The sequence below is a fragment of the Anser brachyrhynchus genome, assembly GCF_964034855.1.
Source record: "Anser brachyrhynchus genome assembly, chromosome: 14".
Classification (NCBI taxonomy): Eukaryota; Metazoa; Chordata; class Aves; order Anseriformes; family Anatidae; genus Anser; species Anser brachyrhynchus.
The window spans coordinates 5942714-5964407 of record NC_137709.1 but is presented as its reverse complement, the minus strand read 5'-3'; the positions used below and the strand labels follow the sequence as shown (position 1 = coordinate 5964407).

The 21694-nt window shown below is 55.8% G+C and overlaps 1 protein-coding gene and 1 long non-coding RNA gene across 4 annotated transcripts in view; one reads left to right on the top strand and one right to left on the bottom strand.

Moving 5' to 3' along the window:
* FLT4 (fms related receptor tyrosine kinase 4) overlaps positions 1-21694 on the top strand; it is a 56934-nt gene that overhangs the window by 883 nt on the left and 34357 nt on the right. For all 3 annotated transcript variants that reach the window (XM_080555098.1, XM_080555097.1, XM_080555099.1), the window contains exon 2: positions 18494-18590. In XM_080555098.1, coding sequence (XP_080411224.1) covers positions 18494-18590 — 97 coding nt within the window. The remainder of the gene's footprint in view (positions 1-18493; positions 18591-21694) is intronic.
* LOC308177587 lies at positions 4367-18455 on the bottom strand. The gene is made up of 2 exons (XR_013939270.1): positions 5308-18455; positions 4367-4623 (listed from the first exon to the last, which is right to left on the bottom strand). It is a non-coding gene; the product is annotated as an uncharacterized lncRNA (long non-coding RNA).

The following is a 21694-nucleotide window of genomic DNA, read 5'->3' as shown; positions in this document are numbered from 1 at the left end:
CTCAGGTGGCTGCTGGACCGCGGCACAGACGGGGCTGCGGAGCCCTTTTGGGGAGCGGGGGCTGTGGGGCAGGGCTGAGCCGGGTGGGCTCGTGCTGGTAAAGAACTTACAGGAGGAGAAAGTTAGCCATGCAGGAAGAACCTGGAAAAATCGATTTGGGGAGTATAAATGGAATTTTCTCTCCCCTTAGCTCAGTGACTCACTGTCACCAGCGGCGTTTGCTGCTGTCGTTGAGACGAGCTCGCGGGCGGGCTGCAGGTCTGGCCGCAGTGGTGCAGAGGGGTGGTACGGGCAGCATGGCTGAAATTGGGACCGTGATCCCGCTCTGCCCAGAACCCCGCAGCTGGTTCTCGTGCCACGGTGGGCTGCAGGAGCTCGGGGAGCTCCCGGAGGCAGAGCAGGCAGGGACTCTCTGCTGGTGGCATCGCGGCGGGAGCTGCAGCTGTTCGGAGCTCTCCTGTTAGCAATTTGTAAAGCAGCGTGTGGCTGTCTCGGGTCCTTTCATCTCCCAGAGGTGCAGGGAGCAGTGCCTGGGAGGCTCTGGACAGCGTGTGGCTGTGGGAGGTGCGGGTTTCATCAGCGTGGGGCTGTGCGGGGCTTTGAAGCTCTCCAGCACTGCCTGATTAGTGCAGCAGTGAAGGGCAACGTGGAGCTCAAAGGGGGACCGAAGCCCCCTTTCTCTGCCTTTTTTTCAGCTTTACCTGAGACCAATTTTCAGCGCGTATACCCACGTCCTCCTGACTGGGTGCAAATATTTACCCCCCCTTACAAACAGGGACAAGAGTGTGAGATTGTTCCACCTGGGGAGGATGAAATAGTTCATCTGGGGGCCATGAAGGGTCTGTTCTGGCTCTGCTTTGTGCATCCTGCGTGTTCCCGCACCCCATCACCCTGTTAAGCTGGCCGTTGCTGGGAGGTGACGGGCTCTTACTTCACCCCAGCTCCATGGTGCCCCTGGGATGGAGCAGAGCCAGGGCGCTGCCCTTTGCAGACAGCGTGATGGGGGGAGCATCCCAGGGGTGCATTCCCGGCGCTCCAACCACGATGCTGTGGGTGCAGAGGAGCGCTGGCCGCCCCACAACCAAATAACCCCGCCGCAGGCTCCAGCTCCCTGCGTGGAGCACCATATCCCCTAGGTGTGAGGGAAGGGGCCCTGCTTGTGTAGGACCCGAGCCGACCGCGCTGGTGGCTGCTGCCTGCCCTCCTCCGCCAGCACGCGGACCTCCCCGGCCGGGTGCGCCGGCAGCCCCGCCTGGCCGTGCCAGCAGCAACACTTGCGTTCGCAGCTGGGATCCGAAGCGGTTGCTTTATTGCGAGCAATAAACACGGGCCGTTCCAGCAACACCCTTTCGCGCAAAAGCCCAAGCGTGCGCAACGAGCCCCGCGCTGCTTTAATCTGGTCACTTGGTGGTGGTGAAGCAGAGCCAGGGCCTCGCAGGGGAAGGTGGGTGATGAGGGTGCTGCAGCCCGTGGGGCTTGGGGAGGGGGCAGCTACGGCCCTCGCGCCCCGCTGCTCGCTTAAGGGTAATTTTGGATAAATGGGCTGCTATCGCTGCCCTGGGATTTGGCTTGGGCACGCGAGCCCGCGGCTCGCTGCCTGCACAAACAGCCACGAGGATGTTTGTTGCTGAGCTCGATTTGACGTCTGGCCGGGGTTACGCACCCCCAGCAGCACGATGTCCCCAGCCAGCGTGGGCCGGGTGGGAGGGGGCTTCCTACAGCGTGGCCCACCCAGCTGTGCTGCCCCTCGCCCGTGCGCTCGGCTCCACGCGAGATCTCCGTCCCGCAGCCACGCAGCATTTTCCAGAGCAGGCGTGGGAAGGGCAGGTGCTCCCGGCCAGGAGGGAACAGGCTGTTCCCGGCATCCCGGGGCAGTTCCTGGGGAGGGAAAGGGAGAGCGGGATCCCACGGGAACGGCGGCAGGAGGGGGCTGTGGCCTGGCAGCTGCTTCTCCAGTGCCGTGAGAGGCATCTATGGTGCTTGGGGCGTCGCTTTGCAGAACGGCTGCTGAAGAATTGGACATTTTGATGGGTGCCAGGGTCTCGGTGGCTTTGGGGAGCAGTGTGAGCCCGTCAGGATTCACCCCAAGGAGGCGTTTCCAAATGAACGTCACCTCCATCTGTGCATTCGGGATGCTGGGCTGAAACAAGCGATGGGAGCAAGGTGGGGGCCCCCAGTTTTGGGGCAGCTGGGTATTTATACCAACCACAGCTGCAACAAGCCCATGGCGATGGGGATCCCAGGGGGCCCTGCAGGATCAGGGAGAAGCAGAGAGCCCCGCAATGGCCGGATCCTGCTGCCCGTGAGTGGAGGAGAGCGGTTGAGGTTTCCGTGTGGGGAATGACTAAACACCACAGGGCTCTTCCGCTGGGCAGGACGGGCTGGGCGCAGCATGGAGGGCTGCAAAAATCACTGCTCGTCAGGAGAAGGCAGCTCCTGGTGGGTCACTGCGGTGGGAGGATGAGGAGCATGGCACCGTGTGGGACAGAGGCACCTGGGGGGCGTCTCGCCTCGAGCTCCTGCATCTCCCCACCCGGGGGGAGCTGGGCACGCAGCCCCAGGAGGGTCCCACGGAGAAACCCACGACCTGGCACGGGGCCGGGGCTGAGCCTTGCCCTGCGCCGGGGCTGGGCTTATCTTTAGCCCTTCGTTAGCAAAAGAAATCCCGCTGCAGCTGCACTGGCATCTAGTGCCTGGTTAAATTAATTCCAGGGTTTTATTGCCTCTGGCTACCCCAGACCTTTGTTTCTCCTTTCACGTTGTTACAAGGGAGGGTTCTCCGGATCCCAGGGGGGCTCTTTCACTCCGGTCAAAACAGTTCTGATGTTTTCGGCACAAAGTATTATTGCCCATCTGCGGTGCCTCATTGTTAACGTGAAATAGTGGAAGCGGAGATGGCCCGCGGTCAAGTCGGCGAGGAGGCGAGGGCCCCGCAGCCCGGCTCAGCCACTTGTTTTTGGAGCAGCCGCGGGCAGAGATCTTGGGCTCGAGGTGCGAGTTCAGCACAGGGAGGGTGAAAGCCTGGCCCCGCGGCAGCCGGTGGCGAAACTCCCACCGAGTTTTATAAGCTGAGACTATTAACCAGGGAGTCTCTCCTGGAGCTGTTTCCATGCTGAGGTAGCAGAAACAGGTTTCAGCCAGTGACTTGTATTTCACCTTACAACTTCTCCCACGTGCTAATTGTTTTTCTTGCTGCGTTTCTGCCCCCGCCTCCCCGCGGCGAGCATCTTCAGCGCTGCCTTCGCGGGCCAAGCCTGGAGGTGCCGTGGGACGGACGTCATGCGCTAATGAGGGAGGATCGGCTTAGGGGGTCATGAAAAGACTCCGGACGTACGGGACGGGGTGGTGGGGAAAGGCAGTGAGATATTTCAAGCAAGTGTTTCTCTGGCTGAGCACAAAATAACAAAATAACAAAAACAAAACAAACAAACAAAAACTTTCTGTGTAGGGAAAGGCAGCAAGGACCCCAGAGGTATCCCCAAGAAAAAGGGCTGCAGACCCTCCTGGTCTTCGTCCTCAGGTGCTGATGGGCAGAGCCCTGGCGTGAGCAGAGATGAAGGGGACAGATGAGGTTTTTACCTGCCTGCAGCCAGCCCAGGGCTGCTTAAAGCTCTCCGCAGAGCCTGGAAAACCACTGAAACCACAGTCTGGTGGCAGAGGGCTGGGCAAGGGAATAAGCTCAACCCTGCAGCCACCCTCAGTGCACACGGAGGGAAGTGAGCAGGCGCGTGTAAGGAACCAAAGCAGCTCAGGGATGCTCTTGAGACCCATCGGAGTGGCCACCTCTGATGCATAGGGGTTGAGCCTCCTCCTGGCCATGGCTGGGTAGGAACCAGACGACATCGGTGCGCGGTGCTGGTGACGGTGACAGCGCCTGCCTTGTCCCCCCACGGCTGCACACACGGGCACGCCTGGGGCAGCTCCGTGGGGTAGGGTTAAGCCAAGATGAGCGGTGCCGGTGCCAGGCTCGGTGTCCAGGTTCTCCCTGGCTGAGGTCAGCGGTGGTTCATGGGAAAGGAAAAATTGGCAGCTGGGCCGGATGTCCCTGCATTTCCCCTCTTCCTGCAGCCGCCTGAACGATGTTCCTTATTTAGCTTTCCTGACGGACAGGAGGAATCCGATGGCGGAAACTGTCACTGCCTGATAACAGCTCAGGGACCTCTTTATGATGGGCGGCACGGCAGGGAGCGGGGCAGCGCTTGGCCTCGCCGGGCGGGCAGAGCTGGGCAGCCGGGGCTGCCCTTTGCACCCCGGTTTGGGGGTTGGCTGTGGGTAGGGAGGGCAGGGCACTTGAAGCCCTTCCCTTTGGGCTGCTGTGTGTGCAGACCCCCCCGGTGCTGTTCAAAAGACTCTCAAGACCAAGAAGCAGAAGCGAATATATATTATATATGCTTTTTTTTCTTATTTTTGGTGATGGGTTTGAGCTGGTGGATGGGGAGAGCGGAGGCATGGAATGAACCCAGGGGCCGAGGCCAGGCACGGTTTTCTGCTTGCAGGCAATGAGGATGTGAATGGCAGCCAGGGCTGGGGGGCGTCACCAGGAGCTGGGTTCGAGCAGCGCCGGGAGCCGTGGCCGAGCACACGCGTTGATACCGGGACCGGCTCCCCACGAGGATGCTCCAGCTGAGCAGATAAACATTGCAAAGATGTTACTGCCTGCTGTACTGTCCCCTGCTTTCTCTCCGTAAAAGATGGCATCTCGCTAGTGTCTGAGCCATTTTCATATATGTGCCCATGGTGACCAGCCCCAAAACCACAAAAGGTCCCGAAATGCAGCCTGTATTTCAATGTATCCATTGATTTTTATCTCGCATCTGTGGAGGCCACCAGGCTGCTCCCATACCAATAAGAGCATTGTTTCCATGGCAATTAATGTATTTTAAAAGGGCAGAATGTACAGAGAGACTATTTTTTAAAGAGCAAGCCCTAAGCAAAGCAGCCCTTACCCCTGGACTGGACGCTGGACTCCAGGTCCGACTCTGTGCAGTGCACAGATCGGCGATGCTGTGCTGTGTGCAGGGACACCAGGCATGGTGAGCAGGCTGGGCAGGGTGGCATGGGGCTCACGTGGACCCATGCAAAGAGCCCACCATGGCCCTGCAGCCCTGGGAGCAGCCCTCTGCTGCTCAGGGAGTTTCGTGTTCCCTGGGGCGGTGAGAGCCGCGTGCTCCAAGGTGCACGTCTGACCACTTCGGGTTTAGCTGAGCAATATTAAAAATCTTCCTGCAAGACTGTGGACCTCAGCTGGACCTCGCAGGAGTCATTTCTGTGCCCTCTGAGCAACCCCTACCTGACCATGTCACCTACCTGAGCATCTGCAAGTTGTAGGATCAAGGATCCGGCCATCAAGCTATGCTGGTACCTCGGCACCGAATGCTTCTCTCTTCAGCTAAGCTCAAACTCCTTTTGTGTTGTCTTCCTGTGGTCAAATGGCAGGGAGATGGGTGTGCAGGGAGCTGCTCTCCCAGGCTGGGTGTGTTGCTGTACTGGCCACCTGCAGCAGTGCCAGGGGTGTGCGCAGACCCGCTGGCTGCGAGGAAGCAGCGGGAGCCCCAGCCTCCTGCCCCAAAACCAGGGCACAGCTCCGTCCCCATGGGATATAACAGGGCCTGGCATCCTCCCTGGCTATTCTGGGGCAGAAAAAGCAGCATAACTCATAGTGTGAGTTATTTGTTTAAAACTACGCACGCTTCTCGTGGCGTCACTTCCTAGCGTGATGCGCGGTCCCCGGCAAGGCGAAGTGAGCTCACTTCCCGCTGCACCTTCCTGGCACAGGCGTCACCTCGCCCGGCCGCAGCCACTTCAAAGTTTAACACACAGTCTAATCCCCTTGCCCTGCAGTCAGTGAAATGAGAGAGGCATTTTTTTTTGGTCCACTCCGTCCTCATAGCGGTGGCAAAGGGTTTGCCCCCGTGGAGGTGCCCAGGGACGGCACCATCCGTGCCCCTCTCGCGCCGCAGTCCAGATCCTCCGTGCCAGGGATGGGCAGACTCTGGCAGGGGGTAAAGCGAAAGAGCCTCCTGAACCAAAATAACCGATGGCCCCCGTCTTGGGAGACAAGGCCAGGAGGCGGTGGGATTGTGCAGAGTGAGCGGTAGACAAAGGAAGGAAGTTTTTATTACTGGGCCAAATCCTGAAGTCCTTCAGTTTCAATTAGGCCCGTGCCTCAGTGATGATTTCAGTGGAGACTGGTCTGAGTAAAGAGAGAAAAAGGGCTTCGGGATCTGGCCCCTGGGTATTTGTGTCACGTGGGAAGCTTATAAAGAATTTGCAAGCTCACGATGGCTTTCTTGCGGGGCTGGTGCTAGGGCCGATGGCAGCTGGGCCTCCTGCCTGGGTCACTGTCTCTGTCCTTGCTGGGGGTGCAAAGCAGCAGTCCCACTGGCTGGTCAGCCATTTCGGCTGCTGGCAGGATGGGCAGAGCCCATGGGGCTTGGACACGTGCATTAAGGTCAGCGTGCACGTCCTCCAGACCCACGGAGGGTTTTAGGGTCCTCTCTTGGATTTCTGAGTTAGGCATGCGTGGGCTCTTTGTGCATCAGCAGGGCTTTAAAGACTTGCTGCTCTCGTGTGTCCCCCCCACAAACGGCTATAAAAAGCACAGGGCTGCTTAGCGGGGCCTGGAAAACCCTCCAGGGGTTTCCCCATATGGGAAAGGTGTGTGGGTCCCTCATCGGCTGGGGTAATTAATGTGTGCGTGTCCGTGTGCTGACCGCAAGGGCTGGCTCTGGGGCTCAGCTCCCCGCTTGTGACTTGTTTTCCGTGTTTCTGAACTACTGACATCTGCTGAGATGGATGTTAGATGTAGTGACCTAAATATATATAGAGAAAGAGAAACAAAAGTAAGGGTAAAGTCAATAGTTTCTTTGGACAACAACAGTAAATCTTGGTATTTACCGAGGCAGGAAGTTTGGGCACGAATTGCGGTTTATACTTGGATTTGGGAGCTGCCAGCTCAGAGTGAGGGCAGCGAGCAGAATGGCATCCAGCAGGGGTGACGGCAGTGAGCGCCCACAGAAATCCATCACTCTCGCTGTGGGTTGGCCCGGCCCCAGCAGTCCCCAGTGAGGCGTAATTTGGTCTAAGTGGCCATCATCCCGTCACGGCGCTGCAGCGCTCGGCCCTTGGGAAGCAAAGGGCAGAAGCTTAACGGCGCGTCCCCAGGGCGGGGGGCCGGCTGCGGTGTGGGATGTTCCCGCAGGAGGTGCACGCGTTCACACCAAGAAAATCCGTGAGCTGCTGGGCGGGCGGTGCGGGGTCATTGTGCTGGGATGACATGGAGACGCCCAGCAATGTTTCCGTAGAGCAGCTGAGCTAAGGTGGTGTGCCTGAGGACTCCACATTTGGGATAAATTGGGGCATACGCTGTCCTTCCTCTCCTCCCCATGCCGTGAAGTCCCGGCGTGTGAGCTGGGAGAGCCACTTGGTCAGGCTGATGGCTGCTTTTGCTCACTCATGTGCTATGAGCGCTCATGGAGACAACCAGAAGGATGGGGAGTAGCATGGTGTCCCTGACTCGAACACAGTTGGATGGGTTTTGGTGTCCCCAAACCTCCCATGTCGGAGGGAGGCAAGAATCTTTCCCATGTTGTCGGTCACTCCAGAACTGTGCCTACCTCAAGGCACAATGCCCAACCTTGCTGCTCCGCAACACTCAGCGTTTCACAATATTTATGGCCCCTTCTCACCCCTCGCTGCTTAGACAAATAAAGCCTAATGCAGCCTGAGGCTGTTAATCCCTGGCTCCCAAGCCTCCCAGTAATAACAAGGCCTGGGTGGCATTTCAAAGAATGTACCGGGGCAGAGGGGGAGCAGGGGGATCTCTCTTTTATAAGACAGTGGAAATACAAACCTGCCTTCATCAAAGATAAGCAGCGTTGGCTGGGCTAAGCTCCTGCTCGGGGTTACGGCGGTGATGGAAGGCAGGAGACTCCGCGCGGCACTGGCCCCGCAGTAACCTTTGCCAAAAGAAAAACACTTCTTAATACAATAATAGGTTCAAAAAAAAAAAAAAAAGAGAGAGCAAAAATTAAACAGGGCCCCATGTGAATTTAGGAAACCTGTACTAGCTTGAAGTGAGATGCCCATCTTGAAATGGCCCGAATGGCACCCAGAGAGGCTACAGTCCCCTGACCCACGTCTGTCCTCAGTCCCCTGGTCTGTTTCTTTGCCGAAATGGCCCCACTGCCTCCTCTCTCCTGCCAAATGGCTCCTCCTGCCTTCGTCCAAGCCAACGTGTCTTCCCCTCATTCGGTGAGGCTGCCCCAGGCTCACCCGCAGCTCCGGGCACGGCGCGGTGACCAAACAGGGACAGCTGAGGAAGTGGCGCGTAGGCTCTTTAGCACAATTCCCCCCCTGTTAGTCCTCGTGCTCCTTTGGTGGAAGTCATTAGCATGTGTAAATGCTTCCTTCCCATCGTGGCTGCTTGCGTGCTCTCCCCGCTGAGCTGCACGGCAAGGGAAACACCTTTGAACGGGAAAACAAGTCAGCCTCTGGGTACGAGCAAGGGAGTAACTGGGTGTTTATGAAACTTGGTAACCCTCTTGTAAGCTGCTTTTTTTAAAAGCAGCAGCAGGTGTTTTAGCTTGCTGGCCTCCAAATAGCACCAGAGTCCAATTCTGCCATTTAGGCTGGGTGTTTCATTGTCGGAATCTTGCTATGATATACGGAGTGTGACATTTCAGACTCTTCCTTTCTTGGAAGGGAATGAAATGAGTTTCATATCTGCATGAGGGGTGTTATGAGGAGGTGGAGAGAGAAATCTGTGCAGATGTTGAACAGCCAGCTAATCTCAAGTGACGCGAATGCCCCGATACACTTTGGCTCTTGGAGCTGATGGTTATCATCTCTTGCTGCAGCGGGTCCCAGCTTGTGGTTGAAGCCGTGCGCCAAGAGAAACTGGGAGCGTGCATGTTTGCACCGTGCCCTCGGCGCCGCGGGCAGCCCCGCGGGGCTGGCTGTCCTCGCAGCACCCCGAGTTTCTCCATCTTCGTGTCTCTCGGCCCGGCAGGGAGCAGGTGGAGTCACTGGCCCAGGGTGAGGAGCAACCCAGCAGAACCCCATGCGCTGGCAGAGCCTTGCCGCACTCTCCTGCAGAGCCCTTTCCTCTTGGGGACCCTGCGGAGAGCAGAGTAGTATTTTTATTACCCACATCGGGGAAGACTCTGGGTTTGGCCAGCTCCAGCTGCTTTCAAGGATGGCAGAAAGCCCATTGTGCAGTGTTTTTCAGGCAGGCTGAAATGTCTTATCTCCTACGTGGCTGTAGAAGCATTCACCCCAGGGACCAGCACCTCCCGTCCTGCTCACGTGGATGCCAGGAGGGCTTTTAGATCTGCAGCGAGAGCTCAGAGCTGTTCCAGCAGCCTTCCCTGCTTGCACACGTCTGACCTCGTACCTGAGGTTTCCTTCCTCTGCCGCTACCTCTGATGACTAATTCTCCTTTGAAGCATGTGCCTGTGATCTTCCTGCCTCCCCTCGTGCCCACCGCGGCAGAGGGGTCGTGCAGCTGCGCACGTGCGGGCGTGCATGTGAGGAGCTGCACGTGGAGAGGGGCCTGTGCGCTCGAGCTCCCCAGGCAACAGGGCTCTCTCATGCCCGTGACCGCTCTTCCCTTTGCTTTTTTTTTTTATTATTATTATTATTTTTAGATTATACTTGATGCTTGAAAACCCAGCTTTGATGATCAGGAAGTTAAAATTCCTCCTGCCCTTTGCTTGCGTTTCCTCCTTTCTGGACCTGTCTTCATCTAATGTAGCTTTTTCATGTCACATTGGCTCTGGGATAAATCTATTTTCTTTGTTCCATGTTATCTTTCATCAGGAGCTGCAAGGATTCCTTCTTTTTTGCTTGATTTTTTTTCTTTTTTTTTTTTCCCAAGCTAAAGCAGCTCAGTTCCTGATGCCCTACCCTCTCTAGAGGGTAGGGATGGAGGTGCAAAGAGGCTGCGTGATGGGCTCTCAGGGAGCCTGGAGCAGATGGAGGATTGAATCCAGGTTTTCCAGGGCCAAGATAATCATCTAATTGCAAAACAGTTTTGTTTTTTTCCCCATTTGCCACGTTCATCAGCTTCTCCTGCACTCAGCAGCCGGAGATCAGCTTGAGGATGGGTCATGCTGTGGAGAACAGGCACTGCCAGCCCCGGGGCAGCTGCGTGGTTTGAGGGCTCTGCATTGATTTCCATTCACAGCTAAGTAGCAAACATCTGGATGCAAACTCCAGGGACACGGAGACGGAGGAGCAGGTCTTTTCCGCTTGGCGTGGTGCCCCCCAGTCCAGCTGCATGGCTTGCAGGCCCCCAAAGAAGCCCAGCGTGGTGTGCCAGGCTGCAGCAGCCTGGCCAGGGGGCTGGCAGGGTTTGCAAGGGGAAGCTGGCCCTGATGGTATATGGGGTTTGCTTCGGTGTCCTGCTCAGCCCATCCGTAAGCCGACAGGCTTGGGAAGATCCAGACTTCAAAGGCCAGCAATTAAGCCCACACACATCAAGGAAAAAGCAAACCTGCAAGTTGAATTTTTCTTTTGAAATGCTGCTGCCCTTTTCTCTCCGTGCTTAGTGCCAACCCTCGGGCTCTTCCTGACTTCCTGGTCAGCTGCCTCCGCATCTCCCACCGAGAGGTAGATGCCAAGGCCTCTCTTAGCTTCAACCCTCTCTTCCCTGCTGGCTCACTTTGAAGGGCACTGCACCAGAGCACAGCTCAGGGATCAGCTGGTGGTGATGTTGTTAATGGTGTCAAAAGTGAGGATGCACAGAGACCCTGGTCTCAGCACCATTTCTCAGGCTTTCCCCTTCCCTGTGCCCACCCTGCCCGGGTGCTGGGGCTGTGCTGGGGCTCTGCCCAGGTTGTCACCCACCTCAGCATGGCAGGGGGCTCCTGCTGATGTACCCACTTTGTTTTGGCAATAGGCAGTTTAAGACCTCCTGGGTGAAACACCCAGGTCACTGGGTGTAAGTTGGTGGTGACTTGTCCTCTGGGAGCTTATCCATCTCCTTGGGAATCTCTTCGTGGGTATCGAACAGTGGCAAAATCCACAGTTTAGCTGAGTTGCATAAAAAAGTTGCTCCTCACAACTTCATCAGCTACAGTGTGAGGAGCAGAGAATAATAAGTTTTTTTAGTGTCTTACCTTTTGCTGTTATATAGGCTATCATTTCTTCTCAGTGGCTGAAGATCTCTCTGTAGCGTCCCCTGGGTCTGTACCCACTGCGGCCAGACGTAATTCAGCCCAGTGAGGGTCCTGCTTGGATAGAGATGGGTTGGAAGTAAACTCTGAATCCTGCAGCAGTTAGGTGACTGCTGAGCAGTCGCAGGTGGGTTAATTGGAGGTGGAAGTGGTGCGAGCCGATCCCAGACCCCCGCAATGTCCCCACCCATCCTGGACATCCACTTGTGCTGGCAGTGCCTGTCCACCGGGTGCCAGATCTGGACCCACTTGTTTTACACGAGCTGGGGACCATCCATGGCATCCCTTCAGGTAAAAGGTGTAATAAATGGTGCTAATGCTGTTACCAGTCCCCTAAAAACCCCCATGGTTTAGCCACGCACCCAATAGGGGCCACTGGAAGCGGGGTGGCTGTGTGTGCTAAGCAGGGTGGCTCTGCCCTGGGCTCCTGCAGAGTTGGTGGCAGAGTGGGAGCTGCCGCAGGCTTTTGGGGAGGTTTGAGGATTTCTGACCCTTGGGGAGCGAGTCCTGTGGACAGAATAGGTCCTGTTCCTGTCTGGAGGTGCTGGGCTCCCCCTCCCCTCCCCGCGCATCCCGCTGCACCGGAGCTGCCCTCCGAAATGTCAGGGAGAGGAAGCAATCCTCGGCTTGTTAGTTTCTACAAGGAAATAAAACACACAGATGGCTCGAGCATCCTCTATCTCAAAGGCAGGAAAAGGATTCTCCGGGCAGGAGCAGGCAGCCAACAAACCCGGAGCGATCCAGGGAACGAAGGACCAAACAAAGCAGCGTCTGGCCAGCCCCTGGCCAGCAGCAGAAAGGGTGGGCCGGCGGCTGCGAGGGGAAACGGGCTCTCTGATGTGCGGGAGCATCCCTGGCCGAGCCAGAGCAGCAAACAGCCGCTCCCCCGGGGCGCGGGGAGGCTGCTGACAGCAGAGATCCTGGAGGAGGTCTGCAGGGTGGCCCCGGCTGACCCGCTGCCCCAGGCCGGACATGTGGTACCTGACAGAGGCTAACTTTGGCTCGGGACGCAGCCTCTCGGGGAGGATGGAGTAGGGAGCGAGCGCCGGGGGGAGGGAGAGGAAAGGCGGCAGGAGACAGAAACGCAAACATGGCCCGAGAGCGTGGGGCAGGGGGAGGGGAGGAGGAAAAAGCAGGGTAAACCTGGCAGGATGGAGCAGGAAACCGGGCCGGAGCGAGCAGGGCGATGGTGAGATAGTGCTTCCTGCGGGGGGAGAGGGAGAGAGGCAGACAGATAAACACCCCCAGACGGGCGGCCTTTGGGATGCTGCAGGTCCCCGGGACGTGGTGGCAGGTCCCCTGGGTGTGGGTGGCCGTGCCAGTGCAGTCCCTACAGCAGCACGCTTGGCTTTGGATGTAGGCACACCATGCTGCCTCGGGCAGCTGGGCTGTGAGATATCCTGATATAAATCCCCACCTGGAGGCACCCAGGGACCAGGACCGGAGGACACCAGGTAACTTTACTCCTCAGGATGTGCCCAGCTGTCTTAAAACAGGCTCTGGCATTGAACTCCTCCGTTTCTGTCCCCGATGAGGTCACCAGCTTGAAAGTCCAAAAGCTAAAGGAGCCCAGAGGGTTCACGCCTCATTCCCCGTCAGCACAGGGGTTATGAGATTTTTGTGCCTTGCCAGAAAAAAACAGTTAAGTCTGTAAGTACTGAGAGGCAAAAGAGCCCCTGGGATATGTGCACTGAGGCCAGAGCAGCCTTTTGAAGCTGTTATGATTTTGTGTTGGACAGCAGGGCTCAAACACCCATTACGTTCTGTGAGTATTGATTGAATTCCTGTAATTATTAATCTCTTGCCTCCCCTGAAGGAGGACAGTCAGCCCTGTTTGGAGCAAAGGAGCACCTAATGCTTTGTGAATATCCACGAAAGGGTGAGGGCACAGCTTACCACACTTGCATGTGATGACATTTCAGGGATTTGAGGTCCATGGATGGAAATCTTCACGGCCAGGGGAGCGTTGTCTCACCCAGCATCGCCTGCTGGGAGAGAGGCCTCAGAACCGAAGGAGCTCCTAGTGCACAGGGTCAGTCATGAGCCAGGGACAGCAATGCTGATCCTAGCACAACATGGGGTGCAGAGGGGCTGATCCTACATGGAGGAGCACAGCCTCTGTGTTTAAGCTCTTCTGGGACAGGTCTGAAGCTCTAGTCAACCACGGGTTGCAGAAAAAGGAACACTGATGAAGTTCATGAAAGACAGGACCTGCTTCCTTTGCCCTTTCTGCAAATGCCTGGGGGGGTGTCTGCCTTTCTATTGTTATCCTTTTAAATGTATTCATTGCTCACGCCTCAGCAGGGCTCTGCGGGCAACATGGAAACCTTTAGCACAACACCTCCATCTTTCCCCTGGCCCCATGGTGAGCATGGGTGGCTGCCAGCCTGCCTCGCAGCTGCTGGCAGAGCTGGCTCTGTTTTGGTGTCCTTTCCTACCGTGCGTCACCCTGTCCGCTGGTAGGCTGGAGAGAAAACACCCCGTGTTTCATCCCCACGGCAGCCAGAGCATGCCATTCATTTCTCATCCTCATGTGATATCTCACCTCTCTGCAAAACAAGCCTTCCTCCGTGCTGGTGAGCAATGGGAGGAGGAAGAGGAGGAGATGACAACTGTGTGTCCAAATTCCCCCCACTGCTCTGCCTGCGTGCGTGATATCTGTGCTTTGGTGCTCCAGCCCGCAGCTGGATGCCTGCCCTGTGTGTGAGCAGTTGTTCCACGTGGGAGCTTCGCTCCCTGTTTCCCCAGCTGCCTGCGAGGTACCAGTATTTTATCGTTGGCTTGCCGGGTGCAGGTCTTTGCTCACGTAGGAACTATGGCGTGTGATAACACGTCCAAGTGTGTGCCTTGCCCTGCTTGTGAAGGAAGAGTCTCACCAGGTCTGCAGCCTGCAGGGGCAACTTGGGGCAGTCAAGGGTTCAGGCTGGGGGTGAGACCCGAGAGGAATGGGAGATGCTGTGCAGGGAGAGCCATGGTGGGCTATCCAGTAACACCACGCCTTGAAAAATCCCAGGGCTTCCAGAGCGAGGTTGAGCCCTGGCCAAGGACGGCCCAGAAAAAAAAGGCTCATCCATGGTGCCTTGTGTTGCAGTCTCAGCATAAGGGTAAATTCAGGGATCCATCCTGGAGTTTTGGTCTGGGGATTTGATTAGCTAATACAAATCTGACAGAAAACCTTTTTTTTTTTTTTTTTTTTTTTAATAGAAAGTGTTGTCCAGATCTTGAGTTCCTGCCTTGGTTAGTGGGGATGTTCACTGATTGGGAATTTCTGCCTGAATGCAGACATTGAATGGAGACATCAAGAGCAGGTCCTGGGGCGCTTTGCTCCATGCAGCTCTGGTCACAAAGCCCCAAGGCATTAACTTTGTTGGCGGGAACATAGGCTGTGTTGGTTTAGCTGGGGACATGCAGTAACCACAGCCAAAGCGATCCAGCCCTGCACTGGGGAAGGAAGTCAGCGAGAGGGACAGAGTGTGAACAAAATCCCTCTCCGGAAAGGCGCCCCGTTAATCAGTCAGCAGGGCCGACTCAGCAGAGAGGGAGGGAAGGGGAAGCGAAGAGGGGCTGAGGTGGTGCGTGGGGCTCAGCGGCAGGATCCGGCACAGGGCTTCCTGCAAGCGGGAGCAGACGGAGAGCAGGAGCTGTGCCATGCCATGCCTGCGCCTCCCCTCACCCTTCCATGGGTTTCCAAAGCCATTGCTTGCTGCAGCAGGGTAGGCTCTGGTGCAGCCCTTGCTCCATGGTGATTTAGGCATCTGCAGCCATTGCAGGGGAAAACTCAGGATATGCTCGGGGTGGAAAGTGATGAGGCCAGGCACAAGGCTGGAGCAGCAGCCTGCAGGCTGCTCGGTCTTTGTGAGGCATCCTGGGGTGCGTAACGCTTCCCAGGGGAGTGTTGGCTTCCCAGCCAGGCAGGCAGAGCCCCGGGGTGCGGGACATGGCTGTGCACCATGTGGACAGCCCTGCTGCCATGCCGAGAGCTGCAGTGGTCTTGGGGTGCAGAAAGAGGGGTGGAGGGGGCTGGAGAAAATGATGGAGCAGCTGGCGATAAGGAGAAGGTGCAGCCTGGCCCCTTTCAGAGCCGTGTGCTGAGAGATCAAGGCTAGGAAAACTGCTGGGAAACACACTTCTCTGAAAATAGACAAGGTGTCAGTGGCTGTGGGATCCTGCTTCCTCTCCCCGCATCCCATCAATCCCCTTCTGTTTATTTTAATATCCTGCTGCCAACTTGCTTGGAAACCATCTTGAAAAAACAAAGCTTGCCGGGGCTGCCGCATGCCTTTTTAATTACATTAATGCTCTCCCTGCGCACGGACGCACTTTGGTGTGCACAAGCAAGCCAGGTCTGCTCGGTGGGCTGCTTTATCTAAAGCTTTGCCGAGGCTGGAGGTGGGGAAGGAGAGACTCAGAGGAGAGGGGACGCTCCATGCTCTGGAGACATCTCCTTCATGCCCTGGGATTTGCTGGAGACACAAACCACCTGTACGTCGCTTAGCGGAGATTTAACGGCCCAGATCAGTGCTGGGGAGAGAGAGGCACCGGGGAGAGCCATGGTGGGGCGGTCACTCCCACGGGGAGGGAAGGGGCAGCAGGGGGATGGATACAGCTAGTAAGCACAGAGAGGGATGGAGACTGGTTTTTGGGAAAGCTGATGGCCTTGAAGATGCTTTTGCAGGCTGCAAATGGCTCTGTGCATCCCTTGCCTCGGCTGGATGCTACAGGTGGCTATGGGTGCTGGTGCGGCAAGGTGCCAGCCCCAGTGTGGAGAGTCCTCAAAGCTGCCATCAGCCTGAGACCAGTGAAGGGGCAGGATGGCCACCAGGGCCGGCCTGGAGCTGGCCGCCAGCCGCGGGAGCGTCCCTAACCCTGCACCGCGGTGCTTCTGGAGGGAGCTGCGGTTCCTTTTCCTGTTGTACTTGCGGAGGGCCGCAGACAGGATGCATCTGCAGGAATCCCACAGCCTCAACCTGCACAGATCGTAGTTTTTCTTTCTTCCCTTCCACCCCCCAGCGCTGTTTGCAGCAGGTCACCCAGCGGCACGTGAAGGGAGGCAGGGGGTTGCTTCCGCGGCCTTCCTGCCACCCCCAGGCCCAGCGGCAGTGCAGGCGCTTGCACAGCATCAGCCAAGAGGTTCCTACCACCCCTGGCCATGGGTTTAGTGGTTCAAGTAGTGCAAGGCTTTGGGGATCAGCTTGCTGCTTGCTGCCCAGGGCACCGGAGAGATGAGTGAGCTTGCTGGCCCTGGCCAGGCCCATGGCGAGCCCGGGTCTTTCCCCTGCTCGCTGGGGCGATGGACTCACAGGCGGTGGCCATCTGGAGAGCTGTGTTTGCACAGGGATAAGCATGTCCGGCATTAATAGGAAATGCAGCTTAGCGGTCAGATTTCTCCCCGCCTTTTTTAATAAACCTCGTTACATTTTGAAGGGATTTTACCAAAAATGTGCTTGTTTATTTTCACAGCCACAGGGCGCATTTTTGTGTGTGACATCCCAAGCCCTCCCTCGGGGAAGGGGAGGCGGAGGCACGAGGCAGGGTGTCCTCCACAGGGGCTGCCAAGCACCGCCGGCCCGACTCGCTGGTTGAACACCAAGCAATGGCTGCTGCCGTGGCTGACTCATCGCTGCGACAGGCGGCGTCTGTAGGGCATGCCATGGGGACACCATACAGACAGAGGAGGGCCAGGGCAGCCGCTGGGCTGACGCCGCCTCACGTGCACACAAGGGATGCCCCTGTGCCCGGCAGGAGATGGGGGGGGGGGGGGAACATGGCCTGCTCCCCTTCGTTGCCATGGGGGCAGCCGCGGGGATGGCCGCTGCGGAGCCGCGTGAGGGCGGGAAGGAAATGGAGAACAATTGGGGAGAACAAGGCCGGCGGCCCCAGCCTGGCCGTGCCGGCAGTGCTGCTCGGCACGTCCGTCCCTGGCTTCCCCGTGGGCCTGGCTCCTCACACTGCCCCTCGAAGGCCTGGTGCCGGAGGGGCTGGTGGCCATTTGGTGTCTCTAGGAGCCGGGGGCAGGTTTGGAGCCTTCCCCGCAGGCGCGGCTCTGCCTTTTCGAGGCCTGCATCCTCAGGCCATGGTTTCAAGGTGTCATACGGTGTTCCTGCTGGTTGTGAAACCCCTGGAAACATCGTGTGCCTGAGATCTCTGCCAGGTTTCTCTGTAATTGATAAATGGGTTTAAATGGTATGAGGGAAGGAGACAGACATGAGCATACCACGGTTGCAAAAACCTCACACTTTCATAGAAAATCAAGCTAGCAACATATTTTTGCAATCTTTTCTTCATTAGCATTTAGCATCTACCTGAGTCACATTTTCACATTTCACAACTTTTTTTTTTTCCCCTCTATTTCTGGTTAGTTTGCTTGCTTGCTTTTGCAATCACTGAGGATTTTCTTTTAAATTATCTTGCGTCTCCAGAAGCTGGAGTTTTGAGATAAAGATCATGAAGTAATGACGGTCAGAAGCACCACGCTAATGAAAAACAACGGGTACGTCTCTGAGAGTAACCGGTACTTCAAGATGTTTTGTCCATGAGGAGCTCACATAGGGTGCATGTCTTGCATGCCGGAGATGCAAGCACACCAGAAGCGGGACTCTCCCAGACAAAAGCTGGGAGAAGAAGTGTGTGATAATGTGTTTATCTGCGCGTTCTGTAAGCCTGGATAATTTCACTCTTTGTGAATTTCTTGAAATTCCTGTGGTGCAAAGGAAAGGGTGCTGCTGTAATCCCCAAAGGTACAGTCCCCTCCAGGTGACTACAGGCGACTCCTGCCAGAGAAGGCTCTGCTGTTTCCTGAGAGCCTCTCTGTACAAATACAAGAGTTTTGTATTTGTGGTATCTGTGCAGGTGGATTTTTTGTCCCTCCTGATTACAGCAGACTACATATGTATAGAAAAACTGCCTGCAAGACTCTCTCTGGTTAGCAGGTACGATCATTTCAGAGCAGTAGTCCAAGTGAGCTCAGCCTAAGTCACCTGGTAAGGAACAACCAACGCTGGACTCCCTGATTTCTGGTCTTCCATTCTTTTTCTGGCCCTCCTCTGTGCTAGTCTGTCCATCTGGACCCAGGAGCTGTTAGGCCCTGGCTCTCAAGATGTTGTTGAAGAGCTGCTTGCTAGAACTAGGAGGCTTGCGGGTGAATCACTTATGTCCCGGTGAGCTAGCATTAAATTTTCTTGTAGGAGCAGTCTCATAGGAGACGTTTCCTTCAAGAGGCTTTGTTCCTGTCTGGGCTTGTGATGCCCAGCTAGCTGCTGCCCACAGTGGTGGGTCAAGACTAGCAGATGTTTGCATCATCTCCTTTCTCTCCGCAGATCTGGTGAGCAGCTATTCTATGACCCCCCCCACTCTTAGCATCACCGAGGAGGAACACGTCATCAACGCCAAGGACACGCTGACCATCACCTGCAGGTAAGCTGCAAACATACATGGCTCCGCCTAGGCTGCTCATACCTGGTAGGTGTTGGAGGACCAGGCAAGGAAAGCCCACCAGAGAGATTTTAGCTGCAGCACACCTGCAAATTAGCACGGCTAGCTAGAAATCTGCCACATTAACCCAGTGTGAATTCATCTGATTAATTAATTGAAAAAGAAGCTGAAGGTGTCTCAAAGGAGATGGTGATAACCTCTGCTGTAGTCTTGCAGGCAGAAAGAAGATAGAGAAACACTTGCATGATCTGACAGCTTCCTTGGAAGTTTTTTAGGGAAACTGGCTTCCTAACTCTTCTAGTCTTTTTTGTGACATTGCTTGCTCTCACTTCATCAGGGGCTGCTAGGGTTGGAGTTCTGGTTTCTAAATCTGGCAGGTCATTTGGGGGACTTGGAGAAACATCCTTGGGAGAAGGCAAGGCTACACTTAGTGGTTGCTGTGAGAGGCTGCCAACTTTTCTGAGATTTAATGCGTTGCCTTGTACACTCAGGGGTGAAGAGAAGCCCCAGCCAGGCCAGGTGAATATCTCTTTGAGAGGACCAGGAGAATCCCTGGTCACGTTGGAGACTGTGGGTCTGAGGTGTTGTGTCTAAACTGATTTGTCATTTGTCCCATGCTGAACGTTTGGCTGCATGTGTTCTCACCGCTACCTATCTTAAAAAGAACCCCCCAGAAAAAAAGGCCGGGGGGGGGCAGGAATCAGTTCTTCTGACAAAGCTGGACTTTCCCTCCAGCAGCTGAAAGTAGATCTGTGCCTGGGATCTGAGCGCTAGGGCCCAATGGGGGTATAAATTCAGCAGGGCCTCAAATGGGTATTTCTCAGTGTTATATATAACCACAGAGCAATTACTACAAACACTTGGCTTGTATTGTGTTCATGTCTTGTCACAAACATATTTAACTTTTCCTGGAACAGATGGCATTACTCTTACTTTGTGAATCCCTTCATAGCCAGGGAATAGGGACAGAGGAAAGACTGTTATGTCCATAGTGAACTGATTCCACCTGGTCTGGGAAGCTAAGCATTCGTGGGCTTGTTCGTATGGTGGCCTTGAGGATTCCCAGAGAGCGGGGTGCCTGTGCATGCTGCCTGGTAGCTGCCCTAGCAGACAAGGCCACCTCTGCTTCCCCCATGTGCCTGTAGCCCCAGAGAGATATTGGCAGTCCTCTCAAGTTGTACCTCACGTGTGGTACAAGACCTAGGGAGACCCTGTGTGCAGCAGACCCAGCAAGGCGTGCCCAGGTCACCCTAGACACTTCTGGCCACCATCACCCACTGCACATTTACTGTGCATACCATGCACAATGAAACACCTGTGTTGTTAATGCAGCTTCAGGCAGGGAAGCCGAGGGATGACCTGCTGACATCCATAACAGGGACAGCCCTGTTGATTGCACATTGACCCGATGCTAAAAGACATACTGAAGTTCAAGGTGTTGTTAAAGAAAGCATTTTCTGCAGTCAGGCATGAACATACCTATTTAGCAACATGAATTGGAAAGCCTTTCTGTTCAGGTCACCCTCCTGACTGGGAAGGACAAGATTGCCCTTTCCTTGTGCGCTTGTTAGGTGTCAATTAATGTGAAGGAAAATCCCATGAAGTGGGGAAAAAAAAAATCCAATTTCCAGCACTGACTCCGCATGTCCTGCCCTTTCAGGGAATACCATACAAACTGCAGAGGCTGTCCAAGAGGCAGCAAGCTCCCCATTTCCTGCTGAAGTGCCAAGGTTTCTCTTTCAGGCTCAATAGGCAGCATCCACAGAGTGTGCTGGCATTGACACAGCTGAGATAAACAAGGAACATTCCTGCCCTTGGCTCACAGATGCTATGTGCGACTGAACTGGACAACTGAAGAGCAGCAGGGCCATCTGCAAACAGCACTAAAACCCATGCACCCTCTGCCCGTGTGCTCCCTGGCTGTCCTCTGCCTCTGCATCCTGCTACTCCAGATGTGCTCCTCTGGGGTTGTACAGTGTCCTTTACACCACCCACAGGTGACAAGTCTCAGCACCTCCCGCGTAGCTCAGAGGTTCCCCATCTCCCTGTGAGCCATCAAGCCTGAATTTGCCTAATGTCTTGAGGAGAGGATTTTGCCTGTGGGACACAGTTACTTAATTTGAATGAAAGTAAATCTTTCCTGGTCCCTGGATCTCTAATTACACCCAGCTGCTACTCCAACCTCTCCTCTGGACCATGGCCCACCCTGGGAAAACCTGGCTTGTGTTAATGGGAGCTAAAGGGAAAAACACGCAGACCACCAAGAGAACAGGCAAAGGAGAGGGTGATGGGGCAGGGTAGGGCAGAAACAAATACAAAATCAGATCCAGGATCCAGGGATTCTTTGCTGAGCATCACGTTGGAGGTGGCTTCAGTTTGACCTTGCTCTTCCCTTGAGAACAATGTCCTCTGGCTGCTCTTCGAGCTGCCCTGGAGCCAGGAGCATGAGCCCGCTCGAAGCAGTGCTGCAGCAGAAAGCTGAGCTCAAACCCCCACCGTGTGAGACTCCCCTGAGACCTCTCAAGCTTCACCCACCGAGCGTGAGAGTCCCGCAGCCGGCTGTGCTCTCAGGCTCCCCCGCAGCTCAGCCTGGATCTCACACACCCGCAGCTCCTGACCCACAGCCTGCCTCACCTCATCAGTGACCGGAGCCCATGCCAGGCCACGGGAAAAGCAATGCTTCTGGAGCTGGGCACGTTTAACAGAGGCCCAAAAATGCAGCATACCCACGAGGAGTCACTGGATGCTCTGCTTTTTCACACGTCCCCGCATGCAGGCACGTTCCCCCATCACCCAGTGCAACGCACTCTTGAAAAGCCTGGACAGAGCGGGGGACCTGTATAGGAGCATTCCCTAAAATACAGATCATGCCAGGGCTGGCTGAGAGCCACAGTGATGTCTTGATCTAGGCATGTGGCACAGCAGGGTGAAGGAGTCGATGGACAGTGCGTCTTTTATTAGTTCCCATCCTGAGAAGGAAAGAAAGCATATTGTGAATCTCTGCATTCATGCCCTCAGCAGCCTGCGCTGGGGAGAAGCGGGGAGCCTGTGCCGTTCTGCCTCATGAATATTGGAGCAGAGCCCAC